Source organism: Centruroides sculpturatus, unplaced genomic scaffold (genome assembly GCF_000671375.1).
Source record: "Centruroides sculpturatus isolate CEXI.00-Female unplaced genomic scaffold, Cexi_2.0 scaffold1572, whole genome shotgun sequence".
NCBI classification, from domain to species: domain Eukaryota; kingdom Metazoa; phylum Arthropoda; class Arachnida; order Scorpiones; family Buthidae; genus Centruroides; species Centruroides sculpturatus.
In genome coordinates, this window is record NW_019385782.1 from 98,791 (window position 1) to 117,718 (window position 18,928).

The window sequence follows — 18,928 nt, forward strand, 5'->3', positions numbered from 1 at the left end:
TTGTTTGGTAGCCCAGCTATGCCTCGTGGTACCGGGCATGTACTTCTATGGTGCCTTAATAAAAAAGATTGATTGTTTTTATATTTTTCAATATATTTATTTTGTTCGTACAAAATAAAAAAATAATTTTTAATGATAGAATAGTCTTCGTTAGGCTTAACATTGACGAAAATTCAACGCGAAGCGACACGCAACGGAGAAAAATGTCAAGATGGGATAAATTAAAATATTTTTTCGTACATAATCGGTTATCCGAAACGTCGATCTTCCGAACAATCCCAGTCCCCAATTGATTCGGATAATCGACGCTCTACTGTATATATTTAAATATTATTTACAGTTAAAATAAGGAAAGCTTTCAAAAATTACGAATAAAAATATATATTTAAATATTATTTACAGTTAAAATAAGGAAAGCTTTAAAAAATTATGAATAAAAATATATATTTAATTATTATTTACAGTTAAAATAAGGAAAGCTTTCAAAAATTAAGAATAAAAATATATATTTAATTATTATTTACAGTTAAAATAAGGAAAGCTTTCAAAAAATACTGTGACATAAGAATGAAAAAACTTTCTGGTGTAAAAGAAAGTAAATTTTGATTAATATTTTTCCACTGTGTGGTAAATTTTAAAGCAGGGTGCTGCACACAAAGGCACATCACAAACTTGACAATAGTACCTCGTTTCCTTCCTTAGTTTTTTCCCTGCACCGTCATGCTTAGTTTTACATACGGCACAGCGTCTAGTGGGAGCTTTTTTTCTGTCGGTCGCCGGAAGAAGGTCCGGGAAATGTCTTTCCATAAGTCTAAGTGGACCTGGAGTTCTCGGACCTGAAGTTCTCGGCTGACCATGTCTGGTAACCCTCGTTTCGGTGTGATACTCCTCTATAATTCTTTCAATAATATTTATTTTAAATTGTAAATGTTCCATTCTGCCACCATTTATTTTATACAACACAAAAGAATTAAATATACAAATATCTAGCAAATGGAAAAATACTTTTATGTAAAATTTCTTCCCCCTTTTTCTTTCCACTGGATAATCTCGAAGATGCTGATCTAAAAGATCAACACCTCCCATTGTGTCGTTATAGTCGACAACAACTTGTGGCTTTGTAATTATTCTACCGGCAGGAGTTTTTTTACTAACCATGACAGGATTGTGGACCGTAGAGAGTAAAGTGACAGCTCTTTTGTGTTGCCACTTCATAATCATCACTTTACCTCTCTGCATCGCTACTGTTTCTCCCTTTTTCAATTTTTTATTTTGAATCTCAGCCGGGACCTGATGTCTGTTCACTCGCACAGTTCCAAAGAAATCTGTCTGGACCGTTACCAGATAATCAGCTAAATGTGGGGAAGAATAAAAATAATCTGTTGTTAGACAATAGCCCTTGCCTAACAACGAGTCTGCTAATGACAATACTATTTTTGAAGTTAGTGGCATATCTCTATATTTTTCGTTTAGAACTGTATTTTTTCCAGTGTAAATAGTAAAATTATATATATAGCCAGATGAGGACTCACATAACATATAGAATTTCACACCGAAACGAGACCGTTCAGGAGGCATGTATTGTTTCCACGAAAGATGTCCTTTGAAAAGCATTAAACTCTCATCCACCACTATATTCCTTTCTGGGACATAGAGATGAGAACATTTTGAACGTAAATTTTCAACTATCGGCCAAATTTTATTGAGTTTAGGGTTTGGATGAATTCGTGGATTATAATTTTGATTATCAGTAAAATTCAAATTTTGTTTTATTTCCCAAAAATGATTTCTTGACATTAATCTTTGAAAACTTGGAGTGGAAAGTGTTTCGTTCGTGGTCCAATACATCCTCTCATTCGGTTTATTAATAATACCTTGCAATATTATAATACTAAAAAATAAATACATTTCCTCTATTGAAACAGGGTGCCACTGTTTCCTGGATGTCTTTGACCTCGTTAGTGCATGCCTATTTGTTTCTGATGTTATAAGGTTCACCAATTCGTCATCAAAAAATAATTTAAAATAATCTAATGGTTCTGTGACTTGATTTCTAGAGAACCGACATCCAGGAGTTCCTGTAAACGGAAATCGTGGAGGAGGTGCTGGAAACACGTTGGTGTCCGTTTCACGCCAAGTTCGAGCAGTATCACTTCTTGCATCATCAGAACTGCTGGAGTCGTCGGTGCTAGGTATATAATTATCTGAATCACTTTCAGAGAGTGCCATATAATCGACATCACTTTCAGAGTGTGTCATATAATCGACATCACTATCAGACATCCTGCCAATAAGAAAAATCATCTAAAAACCTGTCTGTTTTTCTACGTTATGCACTAAAAATTAGATAATATTCTCCAAAATAAATAGAATCATCATAAACTTACTTGATAAAATCAGCTGAATAACTATAATCCAATAACTGGAGTGAAGAATGTCAATGGATTCTACAAATAAGAAAAATCATCTAAAAACACATCTTATTTTTCTATGTTACACACTAAAAATTAGATAATATTCTCTGGAATAAGTAGAATTATCATAAACTTACTGGATAAAATAGAAGAATTGGCTGACAGATATCCAAGAAAGAAAGAAAAAACTGCAGACACATGACTTGATAGAGCAAGATCAAGACTAAGAGTAAGATATTCTACAATTATTCAAAGGAAAAGCAGAGTCATAGATTCTTGAAACAAACAAGTAACAACAAAAGATTCCAGTATTGGAAACCTTTATGCTTACAGTACAATAAACATTTATGACGGACAAGTTTTATTACAAGTTTTCCATCTAAGAATTGATAATTACATGCAGGTGTTCAAAAGTTCTTTCTAAATGCATTTATATGTAAATAAATTTATATAAATATGAATAACATATTTTCTTTTACTAAAATATTTTTGTTATAATATGCATGAAATTTATGATACGTATGATAATCTTGAGTTATATGATACGTAATTCACTTTTATGAATATTTTTACTTTTCAAATATTATTTTGGAATAAAAAATAGTAACAAGGTTGAATATGGAATTATCCATCTATATAGATATTATATTTTCCAATTTCAGAATCTGTCACTGATGAACGTGAAGCATGTGGCCTAACAAGACAGGAAATTATTTTGATATTGAAAGGTCATTTGAATGACAAAGTGACTGAAACATATGTAGAGATTGAAAAGTTCATGTCTGTTAAATTTCAATGCCCCTTTGCTCTACCAGACAATGTAAAACCTGTCCTCTGCAAGTTTTTGCAAGACTTGCATAAAAAGTGGCAGCAAGTATCAAGAAATAAAGGCAAATTTCTGCAAAATTTTTCTGAATGGTTGAGCATGTTTGTTTCTTTTGAAGAAACTAAACAATCTCCAGAAAAATCACATAATTTGGGTTGGCCTTCTTCAGAATTTGCAGAGTGTAGTAACCAGACAAAACGAAGGACTGAAGAATTACATGAAAGAAATAGTATGGAAGAATTGACATATGCGACTCAAATGAGCCTTCGATCATCTGGGAAATTAGATGCTTCAAAAACTGCCCGTGATGTGGGATTGGGAAGCCATCTAAAGCTAAGAAGTATAAGAAGTCCATAGATACAATTCAAGAAACGACTATCTGCTGATTCTACTCTGTTGCTCACAGTGGAACTAAAATTATCAAAATCACAATATCAGGGGCTTTGTAATAGAAGCAAAGAGAACAGCTGTAATTTATTTCCACCATATAAATTGCCATATCAAGCCAAGATCAAATGTTATCTGCCTAAGTCAGATATCTCTATCAATGAATGTAGTGCTGAGATAAAATTGCTAGATTTGCTGAATCACACAACTTATAGATTATTATTAACACAAATGAATATTGTCAAAAGTTTATCTCCTGAAAATGTTTGCAACTTTAATTTAATTTGTAAGTGGGACTGCAATGGCACTTCTGCCCAAAGTAAGTACAAGTAAAAGTTTACCAATGATAATGGAAACAAGTCCAATGTTAATATTTTTTTACCTCAATTGTTCCACTGCATCTTGTATCAGATGACCAAGAAACAAACACTAGACTTGTATGGAAAAATCCAAGGCAGTCATCTCCTCGTTTTTATACACCAATTAGGATCCAATTTTTTTCATGAGAGTCCTGAAGCCACTCGTGACAAAATGGAATATATTAAACAGCAAGAGAACAATCTTTTCCCTTTCGAAAAGATCATACATGGAAAAGAAATAAGAGTTTCTTTCCGACTTGCTTTCACAATAATAGACATTGTGTGTGATAGCATCACAAACCTTACATGTCTACTTAACGATGCTATTTATGCAAAGCAACTTCAAAAGACTAACAATATAAATGCATTCTAGAAAAGGAAGTCTCTGAAGATCAATTAGTTTGGATTATCAACTTTGCATGCATGAATACAGTTTTTTGAATGTGCATATAAGCTTGAAATCAAAAAGTGGCAAGCGCATAGTGATAAAGAAAAAGAACAAATAAGAATCCAAAAAACAAATATACAGAAGGGTTTCCATATAGAATTGGGCCTAATAGTCAATCAACCAAAGCCTGGTATAGGTAGCTCAAATAACAGGAATACCGTTCAATGATTTTTCGAAAACTCAAACATTTCTGCTGCTATTACAGGGGTTGATGAGGACTTGATTAAGCATTTCCATGTCACATTGCAGACAATTTTGTGTGGCCATAAAATTGATTTCATAAAATTTCAAGATTATGCCTTACAGACAGCTCGCTACTTTGTGCAGTTATATCCATGGCAAAGCAGATTTAGAAAAAATTATCATAAGGGTAAAAAAAAGAAAGTGCTAAATTTGGTATGAAGCTAAATGTAAAGAAAACTAAAGTAATGTCAACTAAAGAGTTAAAAGATTTCATTGTGGATGGTGAAAGAATTGAAGTGGTAGAAAGTTACATACTTTTGGGCTCAAAGATAGAAAGGAATGGAAGTTGTGAAGGAGAAATCAGGAGGAGAATTAACCTTGGCAGAACAGCCATGGCAAATCTCACCAAGATAATGAAAGATAAAGACATTTCCATTCATACTAAGAAAAGAATTGTAGAAGCAATGGTTTTCCCTGTAACATTATATGGCTGTGAAAGCTGGACTCTAAGGAAAAAGGAAAGAAAAATGATAGATGCATTCGAATTATGGGTATGGAGAAGATTACTTAGAGTTCCATGGACAGAAAAGAAAACAAATATCTCAATTTTAGAAAAAATTAAGCCAAGCTTCTCCTTAGAGTCAAGAATCTTAAAACAAAAATTGACCTACTTTGGACATGTGATGCGTAAAGAAGTTTCCCTAGAGAAGACTATTATGCTGGGAAAAGTGGAAGGTAGAAGGAAGAGGGGAAGGCAACGGATAAGATGGATAGAAGAAATAGAAAAAGTCACAGAAATGAAGCTGGATGAGCTACGAGAGACAACAAGGGAAAGATCAAGATGGAGAAGACTTGTCCATGAAGTCACCAGGAGTCGACGACGACTCGATGGAACTTAACAACAAAAACATGCCAACTTCGATACATAAGATATTGATTCATGGCGCAGATGTGATAAATTCATCGGTATTACTGCTAGGGCAGATGTTTGAAGACACTCTAGAGAGTACTAATAAATACATTAAAAAGTTTCAAGATTTTGCAAGAAAATTTTCCCGAGCCAAAACAATGGAAGACATTATTTTACGCTTATTATTAATATCCAATCAGTTTATTTAGAGTTTGCATGAATTACCTCGAAAAAAACTCAAAGTCGTTGCTCCCAGAAGCAGTTTTATTGTTAGTTGTGCCATGTATACCAGCAAGTATAGGAAGCGCCAGCAATTTCAAAGTTGAATCATCTGATTGTGAATCAAATTATTCTTCAGATAACGATGCATGAACTTTTAATCAACCAAGTGTACATTTTATCATATTAAACAATATATGGATTTAATAATATAATAAATATAATTACAATTTTTAACAAAGGTAAAACTTTGCTTCAGTCCTTTCCATTGTTTACACCATCCACAGTTCATAAAATCACAAAACTCATGGAGATGACCTTTCCTTTTAGGCTACTGCCTCCGTAGTAAAAAAATGTAAAATATGATAAAAGCGTCATCTGGTGTCCTAGCCACAATCACAATAATACATTTTAAATAAAATAAAAAATGAATTTAACATGGCCAACAATAATTTATGTTTATTAATAATATAATAAATATAATTACAACTTTTAACAAAGGTAAAACTTTGCTTCAGTCCTTTCCGTTGTTTACACCATCTGCAGTTCATAAAATCACAAAGGAAAGGTCGTCTCCGTGAGTTTTGTACATAAATTACCATTGGCCATGTTAAATTCATTTATTATTTTATTCAACATTTGGATTTAGTTTGTACTTTTTCTATAAAAGTGGTTCATGTTAAATCCGCCATTTTGTTTTTTTTTTCAAATTTTGACTTTGGATTCGTAATCAGCGACCCTGAAAACCCCTGAGTACTGACTTTCAGCCAAATTTATAATGCTTTTGACTTTTGGCCAGCTGTTTTAGATTTGGCCCCACTGTGTGATGGATCAAAAATTGATGAATATGTTGGCTGCAGCTTTGCTTCAGGGTATCAATGAAATTACATATCAACAATTCCATTTGGATAAAATTTGCACTGTCTTTCAGGCAGAGATGACAGCCATAAAACTGGCACTTATCTGGTCATCAAAACATTACAAAAACACCAGCATCATTATTGTAACTGACAGTGCATCCTCCATTGCCTGTATTAACAATTACCACTTAATCCTATCACCAGTGACATACATAACATTATTCAATCATCTGACAACAACTATCAAATAAATTGGACGAAGGCCCACCAAAGCACTTGAGAGGGTGGATTTCTTGGCAAAGAAAGATGCTAGTAATCTCCAACTACCAATCACTTATGACAAAATTAGTACTACTATGATCAAGAGAATTTTTTGGGAAGATGTGATTGCTACATGGCAAAAAATGTGAAATCAAAACAACAATGCCACTACATACAAATTTCTTCCTAACATCTCAAATTTACTTACCTATAAGTGGTTTTCTCCTAATTTTTTTCTTACACAATTTCTCACTAACCATGGGAAATTTAATTCGTATTTCTTCAGATTTATCAGAAGAACTGATAAGCTTTGTCCTATATGTGGAGTGGAAGACAGGTACCAACACTATATCTACAAACGTATTATGCTTGCAAATGAACATCAACTCCAGTTCCTGACCTTTGACACTGGCAATACCTGGCCTTGAGACTCCAGCCTGCTAATTAAGAACAAAGATCTTTTTCATCTCTTCAAAAATTTGGTCAATAGATACTCCAAGCTTTCGACAGTCACTGCAAGCAGTTGCAGACCAATCTTTACCTATTCTCTAGTCCTTATGTATAAGTTGTACCTCCTTTGTTAATTACCACAGTTAGTTGCTGAGGTAGATAACCTAAGCGAATAAATCTTTGTATTACTGTAAATATTTTAAATATGTTCATTCTTTCTTAATTTTATTTCTTTGTTATTTCCTACAACATTGCTTGATTTACTAGGTTATTTTTTTTATCAGCTTGGTTATGCATGGTGGAGCCAAGCATGTATGCAATATACATTAATAAAAGATTATGTATGTATGTAGATCATGCATAGGTTCAATGCTCTGATGAAAGAAGTAATTTTATCAAAAATTCAACCATTGGGAAAGGTTGAAGATTACTACTATAGTGTGCCCATCAGCCATGATTGTGTAGATCTTTTGTATATTTTTATTTGAATTAGTTTTAAAATCCTTCCTATCTCTTTGTTCAAAAAATTTTTTCTAGAACATTCTCTCTTAAACCTTCTCCCTTGGGAGTAAGACTACCAATTCCTGGAACATACGCAAACAAAAGAGGGTGTGAAGCTCAGAGGCAAAACAAGCGTCTAGCGACCGGGCGCGTTCCAACTTACTCTGATAGAGGCTCTCTCTGTCAGCCCATTTTGGAGGTAATAAACTTGTGTACAGTAAGCAATCGGTCTACTGTAAGGTCCTTGGGTCTAGTAGTAGTTTGTTTGATATCCAAAGAAGAGATGTCGATCGTAGCTTATTAAATACAAACTTCATTTTATTAACATCTGTTTTATTATTGATTTTACTTATTATTAGCATTCAGTTTTTTGCAAATTTCATTTATTAAGTTTTTAGTTTACGTATTTATTTCATTAGGCTTATTTCATATTTTTGTGTGTAGCATTTGTCCTAATTGTTGAGATGGCTGACATTGTGAATGAAATACCTGAACTTATGGCTTCTGCAGAAACTGACATTGTAAATAGTTACACATGCACATTGTGCAGAAAGACTTTTAAAGAGTTTTGTTATTTAAAAGTGCATGCAAACAATTTTCACCCAAATCACATGAACGAGTTAGTGAATCCAAAGAAGTTGCAGAAAGTGTTTAATTTTCCTTGTCCTTTATGTTCCAGGAAATTCAATCAAAATCACCAGCTACGTTATCATCTCCGGAATGACCATGGTAAAATAATTGAAACACCTGATAATTCGAACATTTTGAACTGTGGTCAAGTCAAACTATTTTTCTTGTCACCACTCTGGAATATATATACCCAAAGGTAATGGAATTAGTCATCTTAAGACCCAGGGTAGCAGCAAAATAAATGCTTACTGCCCAGCAGGAATGAAGGTCATTCAAAAAGAAAATGGTAAATATACTGTAAAATTCACAAAAACCCATGTGGGTCATGACATAGACATGGGACATTTTAACTTGAACAGCATCACAACATTTTTCATTAGCAAGTAAAATAGCTGAAAAAATACCATTGTATTCTTGATGAAATCAGAGATTCTCTCTCTGATTCTACACTTCACAGACTACATCTGTTAACAAAAAAGGATCTCTACAACATTAGAGGTTGAGGCGCACGTATTTAGCCCAAAACGTGTACGGGTAACGGGTGAGCGCCGCCATCTGGCAGTTCTGGACCATCGATAATGGCGTTTGCTATGTGTAGCTTGGTGAGTACACGATCGGCTTAAACGTCTTCATTTTTGTGTTTGGGGTTAAAATTATGATTTATTTTGCTTCCGCCATTTTTTTCAACTTATTTCCCGTAAGTCAATGCGCGATGTTCACTGAGTCACGTGATGTTATGAACGTGTGCCTCAACGATTTTTACTTGGACTTGAAACGTGTACTTCTGCTACCCGTACATGTTTAACGTTTGAACTTGTGCCTCAACCTCTCTATTGAACAAGCATATAATTTACAAAAAGATGGTGTAAAGCACCAAGATGATGGAATATCTGTAGATGTTTGGGTAAATAAAATGAAAATTAATAATGACTCTTGTGTTTTTTATAAACCCCAAAGCATCTATTCAAATGAAACAAAATTAGTAAAAGAAGACTTTGTTTTAATAATAATGAATGATATTCAGCAACACATGTTGAAACAATTTAGTGCTGATTGTATATGCATAGATGGGACATATGGAATGAACAGTTATGGCTTTGAACTTGTAAAGTACTATATTATTTTTCCGACTTTCCAACGATTATCGACACTACTGTGTGCCGGAAATAGCCGTTCCCTAACGCGTACTTTACGCGGATTCGCGTTAGTGTGCCAGGCCTGGACTTTAAGCGTGCACCGAATTAAATAATGACAAAGTTTGTCAATAACAAAATCAAATATTTAATTAAACTTCTAGTAATAAACTATATACAGTATTTAGTAAAAATCAAACAATAATTTATTCAGTGAAATTCAACAAAATCAATCCGACAAACTCAAATCAATCTATTTCTAACTTAATTCTATTCCCCTTTGGAATTCGACAAAATCAAAGAATTAACTTATAAACAATAATTCTTATAAATTAAAGATCCTAATCGTCACCTCAATATACTAGGAACCTATTTCCTCAAACTCTCAAGACTTTCTATAATCGTCGATCCACAAATCGAATAACTTCAAAATCCTATCGGACACCTCTCTCGTTCACTGCTACGAAGCTCACCAAAGCTCGTTGCTATCAGGAATTCACCTCGTTCGTTTTCACTTGAGTTAGAGGCTTTATAGTGTGAGGTGACGTCACAATTCTGAATGAGCTCACTCTCCTCATTTACATACTTATCTGTAACATTAAATTTTTCTTGTTTATCTGGCAGATTATTTTCCGACAATACTTCGCTAACCTTTTACATTATTCTTTTTAACAATTATCGGGATGCTTTATTCTTTTAAGGTTTAGCGATTCCTAACTGGGTTGTGGGGTCTTCCCCCCCCTTTTTTCTCGGTGCGGACTTACTTTTTTCCGCTTGGGAAGCGCAAGTGTGCGCGAGTTTTTCTACGGCGCTTTTCTTTCGTCGGTGAGTTGGTTTTTCTTCTATTTTTAAGTTACTAAGGTGAATGGTGAGGAAACCTTCGTCTTAACTAAACATAAGCCCCAAACAAAATATAATGAAAGCAAAATAAAAGTAAAATAAAAATAAAGCTCAGACTTGGTTCCTTACAAACTAACCACATTATTGATAATTGATGATATAAGACAAGAATTCCCTTGTGCCTTTCTTATTTCAAACAGGACTGATCAACTTGTTTATGAGTTATTTTTCAAAAGCATTAAAGAAAAAGTTGGAATAATATCTCCAAAGGTTTTCATGTCTTACGTGACTGAAGCACTTTTCAATGCTTGGATTCAACTTATGAATCAGCCTCAGTTAAGACTCTTCTGTACCTGGCATGTAGATCAAGCATGGAGAAGAAATCTCAATAAAATTTGTATCATAGAAAAGCAAGCAGAAACTTACTTAAAATTACAAGTGTTACTTCAAGAAAGAGACCAAGATGCTTTTTATCTCTTGGCAGATGAGATCATGAGGAAACTTAAGGAAGACCCAGATACCATTGATTTTGCTACATATTTTGCAAATGTATACATGAAAAATCCCACCTCATGGGCTTACTGTCACAGGAAGTGGAGTGGTCTAAACACAAATGCCCATTTGGAAAGAATGCACATGACTTTGAAATATATTTATTTACATGCCAAAAATGTCAAACGACTAGACAAGGCAATAAATGCTATCATGAAGTTTGTAAAAGATAAAACGTTTGACAGATTGATAGTACTTCACAAAGGCAAAGTTACTACTAAATTAAGAGACTTAAAATGCCATAAACTGAGTGAAAATTTAAGTTTGCAGGTCCTTGAACAAGAAGATGGCTGGATTGTAGAATCTTCATCACAAAGAGAACTTTACCATATAGAAGAAGTAACTAAGGACTGCAAGTGCCAGACAGTATGTGTTCTCTGTAAAGCATGTATTTATCATTTCACCTGTACAGGTCTTGACTCAAACATTCATTGGAACATGTGCAAACATATTCATACAGTTTGCAGATATCTTCAGACTAAAGCATTGCAACAATTTCCAACAAAACATAAAGAAAATGAACAACACATTAATACAGAATTGCAATATGAATTATTAAATTCATCAAGTGCAGAAATGATTGATGAAAGATTGATTATTTTTTATGATAAAAGAAAGGAAGTCATCATTGCTCGTAGATAAACTAAACACACCGTCAAGTTCAACACCTTCAAGATTGCGAGAAAATGTTAGGAAAGCTCTTAAAAATCTTGAAGCAGGTCTGGAATCAATGTCTGAGAGCCAACTAGTAGTAGTAGATAAAGCCCTAAAATCTTTGGGTCCACAGCTTTCAGCCGTTGATGTAACAGACAAGTCTTCTTTTGTTTCAGCCCATTCAGTACCAGGTAACAAAAAAATTGACCCTCAGAAAAGAACTCTTTTCAAGACAAAGAAAGATGCAAAAAGAAAATATCAGAAATTAAGTCCCAGCTTAGAGGAAATAGAACTGCTGCTAAAATAATTGTAAATGCTAAAACATCAATGTAAAAAACTTTTGTTCATTTTGTAAATTAAAATTCTATATATTTGGTATTTCTATAATGTATTTTTCTTAACATGTTTTTAAATTTTTTATATTTTAAGTTTGTGGTCATTTTAAAAAAGTTATTTTTTATTTTTAGAATACAGATTACCCAAAAACAGGGTTTGTAATCAAGAAATAAAGTATCTGAAAAAAAATATTTCTTACATTATCAGTTACATCACTTATTTAATCAGTTTTATGATTTAGGACTCTTGGAACATCTTATAAAAAGCAAAGAATTGAATTGTTTATATAAATAGCACACAGTGAATTGAAATTTATCTTTAATTATGGTTATAAAATTCATTGNTTATCAGTTACATCACTTATTTAATCAGTTTTATGATTTAGGACTCTTGGAACATCTTATAAAAAGCAAAGAATTGAATTGTTTATATAAATAGCACACAGTGAATTGAAATTTATCTTTAATTATGGTTATAAAATTCATTGATTTTAGAAGATTCAATGCCATTTGTTTTAAGTCTATACACAGTCATATTTCTTTACAGACTCAGTCTTCAGCTTTCTGCCTTCTAACATCAAAACTCTGGTGTCAGCCACTATTCAGAAAGTGTTTAATCTAGATAGAAAATTTTTTACATTACTCAAGCCTAAATAGCAGCAAAGTGAAGTAAATGTTGAATCTTTTAAAATAAGTCTTTATTGATACTCATATCAAAATTATTTCTGGGAAAAAAAAAAAAAAAGCTTAATTTTCCTTCCAATAAAACTGAAAACTGACACTTAGTTCTTATTTTTTACAATAAAATAAAATAACTTACTGGAATATAAATACTTAAAATAATCAAAACACCTTAGTAATTCCAGCAACGAAGTATTTAATAAAATAAAAACGTTTTTGACTATATTTAATAGTCTTCTTCAGTTAAGACTCTTTAAAACAAAAACAAACATAAAATAGAATGCAAGCAATACAATGGTTTAAAAATTAAAATTAATTATGTAAAATGTAAATAAAACGTTAAAAAACGTAAAAAAAAACAAAATTATAAATAAAACATTAAGAAATTAATCGTGGTAAAGAATAAAAAAAAAAAAAAAACATTAATCGTCGTGGTAAAAAGATTTCCATGTGCAGGATAGACTATCTGCGTCTCTATGGTTGATACATCCTTTGTTAATATGCGCCCTGTAAATTTCAAGTTTTTCAATATGTTTAAATTAAGGACTTGTTTGTTGGTGGCTGTCCTAATTATGGATGCTTTGTCCCAATGTACTGTACATTAACATCTTGATGTTTAGCAAAGGCTGAAAGGACTGTGCTGTCCACGTTTTAAGTAATAGAATACTTATGTTCTTTAATCCTCTGTTTTAAAAGTCTCATGGTGGCACCAACGTAAACGAAATCTGAATTAATTCGTTGCTGGAATTACTAAGGTGTTTTGATTATTTTAAGTATTTATATTCCAGTAAGTTATTTTATTTTATTACACTAATGGCTACACTGGCCAAAGAATACAGAAGAATAGTTATCAAGCTATACAGCACAAAAGGAAAATTTTAATTTTTGTCGCAATGCCGACTTAATGTTTTCCCTAACTCCATTCACAGGATACGACTGCCAATGGGTTGTACTTCTTTATTACCAAGACTAAAATACCTGTGCCTTAATAAGGCTATCAGATCTTCTAGGCGAAATTATTATGCCTTATTACATACGCTAATTCAATTAGAAGAAGATTTGTATAAGCAGGACCCAGTTCTTCTTATGGATGTCAACCAAATAGTAGTCAACTTAGCCTGCTCATATGAAAAATGTGTAAAATGTAAATATGTCAAAAAACTCAAATGGTTATTACATTACCAGAACGTCAAACCTCGATTTAATAATAACGATTTTATAACGGCATGGGATAATATCACACCTCCTAAGTGTCTCTTGGAAGCGTTAAAATATGGTCCACTGTTTGCTCCTGCTCCTTTACCAACCCTGGAATTTATTGTTCCCAATATTGAAACGATTATTAAGGAATTGAATCTTACCAGTCAAGAATACGTAAGATGGGAAACAAGATTCAGCACCACTAAAGAAAGAAGTGCCAACATAAAGAGCAGACATTTCCACAATTGCATTAAAAACGCAAGAGAATGGCTACATAAAAATGATGTAGTGCTGATCAAAGCTGATAAATCCAAAGGAGTAGTTCAAAGGAGTAGGAATCTATAGCCGGAAATGTGATATAAAGTTTTTACAGCACTTTGCACGTTCTATGCAGTCGGTATGCTTAATTAAACAGCAGAATGCAGTATTTATGACAAGCTTTATTGACAAAACAGTAGAGTACAATCAAACTGTACATCGAATCAGTGGCTGCACTACTTTAGAGTAAATGTTCAATGTGACGACCACCAACTTCGTTACATAATGTGCAACGACAAACCACGTTTTGTCCGACCCTCTGTAAGATGCCACACTCTCCTCTGATGTTATTAAATGCTGTAAAGATGCACTCCGTAAGCTCATGAACTGTTCCTACAAGTGTTGCATACACAAGTGACTCATTTTGACTAGTTGTCTGTTTACAGCACAGCACCAGTGGATGCAAGGAGTGACCTGAAGGACGACAAGCACTAAGTATACAACGTCCCATACACAGGCTCAGTTAGATCACTGTAGTTGTGTGTTTACAGTCTTTCATCTACAGCAATAATATGACATCAATGGACAGAAGGGTAGCTACCAAAGTGAAGGGCAGTCAAGCACTTCCTACCGCTGTAGACATTTTACTTCAAATTTCCGGCTATATATTCCTTATATCAAAATGTTCAAAATTTCATCCTCTACAATCCCCCAAATTTTTAAACATCATTCTGATACACCCTATATAAGTGGGTACTTCAAATGTAAAGTGTAGGATACTGTCAATAGTACACAGTCTTTTTATATTTTTTTAAAGATTGCTTTGTCTTTGAGTCTCATAACTAGAACGTCTAAGAGTGGTAACCGACAGTTGCTTTCAGGTTCCAGATCAAATTTAAATGTCAGTATTTATTTAATTTACATGTTCAAGTATTTGGTCAGCCTGTATAATGTTATAATGTATCATATATGACAAAACAATCATCAATGTAACAGTACAGTTCTATTATTCTCCTGATGTTGACAACTTCGTGGTCTATGTTGGACATACTTAATTCTGCAAGGATTGGGCCTTTTATTGGGCCCACGGGGATACTATGGTAATAGTTGACCACTATGATTAATAATCATTATAATTGGTAATTTAATAATGGGCTAAATAATTGAACGAGAAAATCTTAGCGGAGCGACGCGATGCATTTTTTATAGGTATGGTTCCTTTGACTTTTTTGCTCCCGAGTATGGTCTACAGCTCTGACAAGGTCCCAACCGTCACGTTCAAAGGTGTAATTGTATCCCTTTTACTTCCACGTCGCGACTCAAAACTTAAATTCGCTTTATTTATGTTAAAAATAAAATGAAAACCTACCAGCAAACGTTTTTCTTCTTTCTTTCTTTCTCTTCTCTAATATAGAGATTCTTTCTTCTTTCTCCTCCCGGGTTTATTGATCAAACGTTTTTTCCTCCACACTAAATCTTGTTCTTCTTCTTTTTCTTTAGTGTTTATATGGAGATTTTAGCTCTTTATAGGCTCTCTCTCCGAATCACCAACTCTCCGATTCTTCTTCTTCTTCAGTGTAATATGGAGAATTTAGCTCTATCTAGGCTCTTTCTCCGATTTTCCCACTCTCAGGTTCCCCTACTTAAATCGTCTGGTTAGTGATTCCTCTAACGCCACCACTAGGTGGCGGGGAGTGATCTGTTTCGCCCGTAGTGTGCTACAGCGTTGCCAGATGTTTTTTCCCTTGCAGCCAAATAATTTGTAAAAAGTAGCCCAAAAGTAGCCAACTGCTGGAGCAGTTGGCTACTTTTGTACCAGTTGTTGTTCTACCTAGTACTTTTGTACTAATCTAGTACCTTTTTACTTGTTCCAGTACGAAGATACCCAACACCATTTTCCTAGTACCATTCATGAAATCCTAATACCTTTCCTTTCAAAACATTCATTTTTATTCTATATTTCTGTATTTTTTTTACTTTACTTTGACAGTAAATAGATGTTTTTATTGCTTCCTCATTCAAATGCAGCAGTTGAACTTTTTTTTTTTTTGCAATTAAATTTAATGAAAACTAAACTACAAAATCGAGTTCTCACAGCGATAAATGTTAAATTTGGAAATCATCATCTGCTTCAACCATACAAAAACATTCTAGTGAAAAAGATTCTGATGATGATGATGATCTTACCAGTGATTTTTCAACGTGATAATTTCAAATTTTAGTACTTCATGTTCATTTTGCTCATTTGATTGTTGATGAGGAATACTAGCATTCTTGTAATATATGAATTTTGTATGTTACATGTAACACTATATAAGACATTTACAAGAAGCTGACATTTGCAAACAGTTACAATTAGCGTAGCGTTACTTGTTACTAATTTTATCAAAAACAATAAAAATTTATAAAAATTACGCCCTAGTAACCATGTTTGGTACCATTCCGTATAGCATAGCATTTACCATTAGTCATTTTTGTTTATAGATGCATTTTCTTTTCTTATTTCTTTCTTTCTAGAATATCATTTATCTGGAATTTATATTAAATTTTCTTTAAAAAATAAGCTATTATAAACTAAAAAGTCTCCTGTCAAGCATGACTGAATACTTACTGGAGCTATCTTTTTAAAAAGTTTAAATTTAATTAAGTAAATTTAAAATTACGCCATTTGCCAAAATATTTAAAAACGCAACTTAATGAGGAAAATTTCCCCAAAGTATTCTCGATTCTTTCCGAAAGGACCGAGAATACTTTGTCCATTTTCCCATTTTAATACCAATAATAAATAAACTATAAAACTTATATAAATTATACTATGTTTAAAAACAAAACGAGTAGACAGCACAAGTTACCGTTCTGTGAGCAAAACAAAGGATGAAATAATTTGTGTAACCAGCCCAAAATGTAGCCAAGTCAAATTTTTGTAGCCCAAAAAGTAGCCAGTGCGCCAAATGCTTTTTTAACGCCAAACTGAAAAATAAGTAGCCCAATTTGGCGCAAAGTAGCCAAATCTGGCAACGCTGGTGTGCTATTATTTGTTAGTTTTTCCCCCAGGGCCGTGCCCAGGTCTCTGCGAGCTATTTCATATTTCGGACATTCGAGCCAGTAGTGCGCCACCGTTTCCCTCTCCATACAGTGAGGTCATTGAGGCGTATCGTGTAGCCGTCTGGAGTGCAAAAAGTCATTCAAAGTGGCCGTTTCCGTGCGCAAGCACGCGAGAACCGTCTCCATGCTATGGTTCGACACGTATTGATAGTGCCAGTTGACGAACGGACAAAGATAGTCCCTTCCCTTTCTCCTCAAGTCTGACGTCCAAAGATCCGTTAGCCGACGAACTACCCGTGCCAGATCGAACCATAGGGTTCCCCGAGCCTCGCCACCCTATCTGCACCTTCGTTAAGTGGTACCCCTGTATGCCCTGGGGTCCACCCCGCCACACAGGCCTCCCTCCTTGTACCAAAGCCCGCTGCCAGGTCTATAATCACGCCCGGGGATGAAAACCCCACGTTCGCCACAGCATTAAGTACCGACAAGCTATCCGAAAAAACAGCGCACGGCTCTTGAAACTGCCCCATCACCCTTAGAGACCGCAGGAGGCCCAGTGCCTCCGCACCAAATACACTGCAAGCCTCGTGGAGTAACCAGGCCTCTGACCGTCCCTGCGTCGGGACCACTACCCCTATGGACGTTCGGCCCTCCGACTTCGATGCGTTCATCCCCAGGAGTATCCACTTTGGCCACTTGGTATCCGTTATCCAGCGAAAATGAGCCCGATACGCTTCCGGTGGGAGCCCTTCTACCTTCCTATAGTCGGTCAGACTCAACCTCCTCCTAATTTCTTCCACCTCCGGCGGCACCGACTGTTGTTTATAGATCCGGTTGAGTGGAAGCTTTGAGCGGCTGGCTTTCTCATACAGCCAGGCAACATACGGCTTTTGGTTCCTCCTCCATTTATAGTATAAAATACCTTCCTTCGCTGCCAAGATCCGATTTAACGGACTATATGTTATATATGATATAACGGACTCTTGAGATGTTAACCATCCCGAGCTGTAACGCCTTCATCCTTATCCGCTCCCGCAGTGGGATGTAATTAGTTTCAGCATAGAGTGACCTCAGAGGGGTTGTACGTGGGACTCCCAAGGCTGTCCGCAATGCTTCCTTTATCGGCCCCTCAATCCGAGCTATCGTCGTCCGCGGTGCACCCGCCAGCACCGGTGCCCCGAACTCTGCCATTGGGCCCAGCACCGCCCTTGTTATCCTCAGAATACACTCCCGTCTGGCCCCATTTCGCCTTGACGTAAAGTACTTTAATAATGCCCCTGTTTGCGTTAGCTTAGATCGCAGAAAGTCTGCATGAACCCTCTAGGTAAACGTTTTATGAAAATGGACCCCCAGAATCCTCATCTCCTCCCTTTGGAGAATAACCCCTGAACCCATGGTCAACACTACCTCCCAGTGGCGTGCCGTCATTAGAAGCGTTGGAAGCGCCGCTTCCCTCGTATTCTCTAAAAAATAAATAAATATTAATTTTAATTATATGAAAATAATCGCACAATATTTTATTATAACCGCATTATGTATCTTATTACAAATTTCTATACTACACGTGGAAAAAAAAATTCTATTGTATATTAGAATATTAGTGGCGGAGTGGAATCTCCTGTATTTTCAGATTACGAAAAGCCAGATTTGCGCATGCGCTTTACAGAGCACCAACCTCACCCGGTTTAGCCGGTGGAAGCCTACGACCTTGGGTGAAAGCTGCACACATATAAAGATTCCAATTCTATCAAGGACCGGTTCTGGGCTGTTAGCCGCCTGCCC

The 18,928-nt window shown here is 34.8% G+C and overlaps 3 protein-coding genes across 3 annotated transcripts; 2 read left to right on the plus strand and 1 right to left on the minus strand.

The window, feature by feature from the left end:
* Nucleotides 1-549: 549 nt before the first annotated feature.
* On the minus strand, nt 550-15,776 carry LOC111642091 (piggyBac transposable element-derived protein 4-like). The gene is made up of 3 exons (XM_023388362.1): nt 15,471-15,776; nt 2,388-2,447; nt 550-2,284 (listed from the first exon to the last, which is right to left on the minus strand). Exon 3 carries the CDS (start codon nt 2,281-2,283, stop codon nt 607-609), a length of 1,677 nt encoding a protein of 558 aa, XP_023244130.1. The 5' UTR covers nt 2,284; nt 2,388-2,447; nt 15,471-15,776; the 3' UTR covers nt 550-606.
* On the plus strand, nt 4,812-5,770 carry LOC111642099 (the record flags this gene model as incomplete). The annotated part of the gene is made up of 1 exon (XM_023388379.1): nt 4,812-5,770. A coding segment is annotated over one exon (705 nt), but the record flags the coding sequence as incomplete, so codon positions are not given.
* LOC111642100 lies at nt 10,698-11,615 on the plus strand. Its single transcript, XM_023388380.1, has one exon. It carries the CDS (start codon nt 10,698-10,700, stop codon nt 11,613-11,615), a length of 918 nt encoding a protein of 305 aa, XP_023244148.1.
* Nucleotides 15,777-18,928: the final 3,152 nt, after the last annotated feature.